Genomic DNA, 3,615 nt, shown 5'->3' with positions numbered 1-3,615 from the left:
TAAAAATTTTAATTTGAATATTTAAATGTCAACTACTAATTAAAAAAGTTGTTGTAGACGCTCAAATTTATAGTTTAAAAAACTTTAGTCCTACTTTTTTAAACGTATACTTTATTTTTAGTATAATTTTTTTAATATGTAATATTTTCTATATAATGATGATATTCGTATCTTGTCTCATGATCCATATATATAAAAGTAGTATTTATATCAAAGTATTTATTATATCATTAATATACATAGTAGAATTTAATTACAATTCATTTACCATAACCTCATAACTTATAATTATTTTTAAAAATACTTACAATTTTATGATCATTATTTTTTTTTTAGTGTTACTTCATTTGAAGACATAATAAAATGGATTGTAGTATCTCAAAAAAGAAGTGAAAACTTAGAAAATTATTTTGAATAGCGAAAATATAACTGTTCTTTTGTTTTACTATTTTATCCAAATAAGTCATTTCATTAATAAAGATTATATACAAGTTTATAATTTACATTTTTTCGTCATTTAACCCATGTAATACACGGGGTTGTAAGCTAGTAATAATAATAACAAAAGAAAAGCCCACCAGACCCCTTATCTATTTATAGGGTTCTATGATGCCCTGCCGAATATTAGTAACTTGCATGAAAAGTTAGGGTTTGGAGGCCTTTCAGCGATTCGGTGTTGGGTTGGTTCCAGTCGCTCTTGAATCCATTCTACAGATTACATTCGTCAGTCAATCGCTCCATTCCTTTACTCAATCTGATTCCAATTCATTCGTTAAACTTTTGTTAATTTTCCTAATTTGCACTACCACTTCTTTCATCAGTTAAACCTTGATTAGGATTTGTTACATGGAATCATTCACCCCCATTCGTGATGAAACGGCCCATCTTGATACGGACATCCGTAGGTTCAAAAAGGAGCATAAGGTAGACCTTCACTCTCATGCATCCCTCACCTGAATTTCAACCCTAATTCATATTCATTTAGATAATATATCATTTTACATTACATGCATGCATGCATGCTTCATTTACAGGTTCCAGAAGGCCTGGCCTCTTATGTAGATTCATCTGAAGAATATCAAGCCTGTTGGTAAATTTTTAACAACTACTACTCAATTTCTTATGCGATTTTATCCAGAAACTTCTTTTCTTAACCAAGAGAAAAAATAAAGAAGAAGAAAGAAACCTGTGTACCTTGAGGAAAAAAAAATAAAACTATTTTTTAACGAAAACTATGTTAACAACCTTACTCAAGTAAACAAAAACTAAATTGAAGGTACGAGGAACTGTCGAGCATGTGGCCGGAAAAACAACCATCTCCTGAAGAAGCTGCCAAACTTGTATTTGAGGCCCTAGAGAAAGTCCACCACGGTTATGTTTTCGTTTCTGATCTTGAGGTTTCTTCTATACAACATTTCATGTATACTATCGCTTGCAAATCTGAAAGTTACATTTATCTGGTTTCAAATTTATTTTTATAAATACGGTTACACGTTCGAATCTGCTAATCTGAAATAGTTATGTGTGTGTGTATATATATATTCCTAAAACAATTAACTCAAAAACGGTCCAAGGATCAATGCCAACCGGAACCAGAAATATTAAAATAAATGTAACTTTTTTGCATTAGGAATGTAGTTTGGGTGATTTTTGACCAAGTGAGTTTCTTATATAAATCAATTTCTTTGTTTAAAGGGTTTTTTACGATATTACGGGCTGTCTGCTTATGACCCAGCGCCACCACGCCCGTCGTTTGTTTATGGCCTAGTGCCACCACCCCTGTTGTGTGGTGAAGCTTCATCGGTTGAAGAGGACGAAACTATGGAGTCCTCGTGTGATAAAGCTAATTCCCTGTTGAAAACACTTCCTCCTTGGACGTTTGCGGAGCATGGTCCAAGATTCACGATGGAAACACTTCCTGTAGATGAAGCTCATGTAACACTCACGTTCGTGTAACATTCACACGCTATTTAAACCCGATTGCTTATTGTTTTCTTTTTCAAATCAGGTGTTTCAAGAAGAAGCAACAGATCTCACTGTCTTTGTTGCGGTTAAGGAATTCGGTCTTTTACCCTCGAAGATGCTACGCATAATAAGTCAGTATAAGGCAGCACTGGCCAGCCGGGACGAGGATCAGGCACAGAAACTGCTGGATAAACTTAATGAAGGAGAATATCAGTATTTACTTTGTTCATCTCATATTTTATAGTTTTTAAATTCGTGAAAATCATTTCTGAATCATACTTCTACTTGTTGTCATAGGATAGTGACGACGGCCAATGGTGTGAGACGTCTGACCAAAAAGTACCAAATCAAGCTAAGGTATTTCAAATAGAACAATGTTATTGTTGTTTACCTTACCGGAGCTCGATAGCACTTGTGTCTTTTGGAAAATGGAAACCCGAATATACATAATATTGATAATTAACATCAAGTCACCAACGATGAAACATCGAACATAAGCAGAAAACCTGAACAATGTTTACCTTCTTTTCTCTTGCTAAACCTTGTATCTACTTGCTTCGGTTCTGATATTCATGAACTTACACACACACACAGAGCTGGAGTTGATAGGTATGCACGCGTAGACTTGGAAAATATATAAAGCGCATCACGGGGTTTTTCTCAAGTAGTTGACACTGTTTTATTTTTAAACTTGTTTGCCTCACCTGTTAAAAACCCGGACGGTTCCAGATGCTATTAGTACAATAGAAGAAAAAAAACAACAATTTGGCTAAAGCCATTCTAATTGAAACAGGGGAATAAATGTGCTGGATATTGAAACCGAGACTAAAGAAAATCTTAAATATATGGTCGATGGAAAGCGTTTGAATATTGCAGTCTACGATTTTGATGACAGCTGCAAGGGTTGGGTTGGAGACGTTTACTGCGATGACATCTTTTTACTGGTAATCATGTTTGTTGGCTGTGCTAACTAACTATTGTAACATGACTAATCTGTAAAATTGGCGGATCTTGCAGGATTACTGTCAAGATGAAAGAGTCTATATGACTAAACGTCCGAGTTAGGGAAGGTGATTCAATACCTCCCTTTAAGTTATGTGAGATTGCGCTAAAAACGCATATATTTTCTTTGCTCTAAAAACACTTTATTGGTTTGATATCAGTGGGAGAAAGATGCCCTAATGAAGAGTTGGATTCTCAAGATAAGTTATAAGTAGGATAATAAGATCTCAAGTGAACCAAGGATTTTGTGCTTTGTATTTTTATAAATGTTATGTTATATGTTGAGAAATCTTTAGTGTGACTTATATATTACGTCTTTTCTTCTTTGATCATTCTAAGTTTGTTGCTTTTTTATTTGACCTGGGGTTGCATTGACTGGTCCTACAAATCTAAACACCAAAACACTGGCTATAGGTTCTGTTCACAATCAACCCACATGTAGGTGTAGCAAGTGTTTTAAAGCTCGATTCTTGCTTTTTGTTCGTACACGACCACGGTTAAAGCTTCAATGCCAAGTACCAAGTCTTGTTGTGACTGAACAAACGAAGTACATAAACAGAAAAAGGAAAGAGTAATATCTTAAAATGGTCTCGATTTTAGTATTTCTTCTGTTTTTTTTAACGTCAAATTTGGATCATTGGAGTATGA

At 34.2% G+C, this 3,615-nt stretch overlaps 1 protein-coding gene across 4 annotated transcripts; it reads left to right on the top strand.

Annotated features, from left to right (window-relative positions):
• Positions 1–567: 567 nt before the first annotated feature.
• LOC110903007 (probable staphylococcal-like nuclease CAN1) lies at positions 568–3,299 on the top strand. Of its 4 annotated transcripts, XM_022149255.2 has the most exons (10): positions 583–723; positions 822–924; positions 1,035–1,090; positions 1,277–1,397; positions 1,696–1,935; positions 2,009–2,178; positions 2,263–2,322; positions 2,759–2,909; positions 2,983–3,035; positions 3,129–3,299. In XM_022149255.2, the coding sequence occupies exons 2-9, from the start codon at positions 847–849 to the stop codon at positions 3,028–3,030; spliced, it is 924 nt and encodes a 307-aa protein (XP_022004947.1). In that variant the 5' UTR covers positions 583–723; positions 822–846; the 3' UTR covers positions 3,031–3,035; positions 3,129–3,299. The 4 variants fall into 4 exon arrangements, 3 of the variants coding, with proteins under 3 accessions (XP_022004948.1, XP_022004950.1, XP_022004947.1); XM_022149256.2 differs by lacking the exon at positions 2,759–2,909 and having other exon boundaries at positions 568–723; positions 2,268–2,322; XR_004886922.1 differs by lacking the exon at positions 3,129–3,299 and having other exon boundaries at positions 571–723; positions 2,268–2,322.
• The last annotated feature ends 316 nt before the right edge of the window (positions 3,300–3,615 follow it).

The sequence above is a fragment of the Helianthus annuus genome, chromosome 2 (assembly GCF_002127325.2).
Source record: "Helianthus annuus cultivar XRQ/B chromosome 2, HanXRQr2.0-SUNRISE, whole genome shotgun sequence".
Taxonomy (NCBI): Eukaryota; Viridiplantae; Streptophyta; class Magnoliopsida; order Asterales; family Asteraceae; genus Helianthus; species Helianthus annuus.
The sequence above is the reverse complement of the archived record's forward strand: the minus strand, read 5'-3'. Positions and strand labels throughout refer to the sequence as shown.

What these genes read in the sequence shown, in the direction of transcription:
- LOC110903007 (XM_022149255.2), top strand. Translation starts at nt 847, where the DNA reads ATGGAATCATTCACCCCCATTCGTGATGAAACGGCCCATCTTGATACG. An exon ending in CTTAATGAAGGAGAATATCA is followed by an intron (nt 2,179 to 2,262) that starts GTATTTACTTTG and finishes TTGTTGTCATAG; the next exon opens with GATAGTGACGACGGCCAATG. An exon ending in AAGTACCAAATCAAGCTAAG is followed by an intron (nt 2,323 to 2,758) that starts GTATTTCAAATA and finishes TAATTGAAACAG; the next exon opens with GGGAATAAATGTGCTGGATA.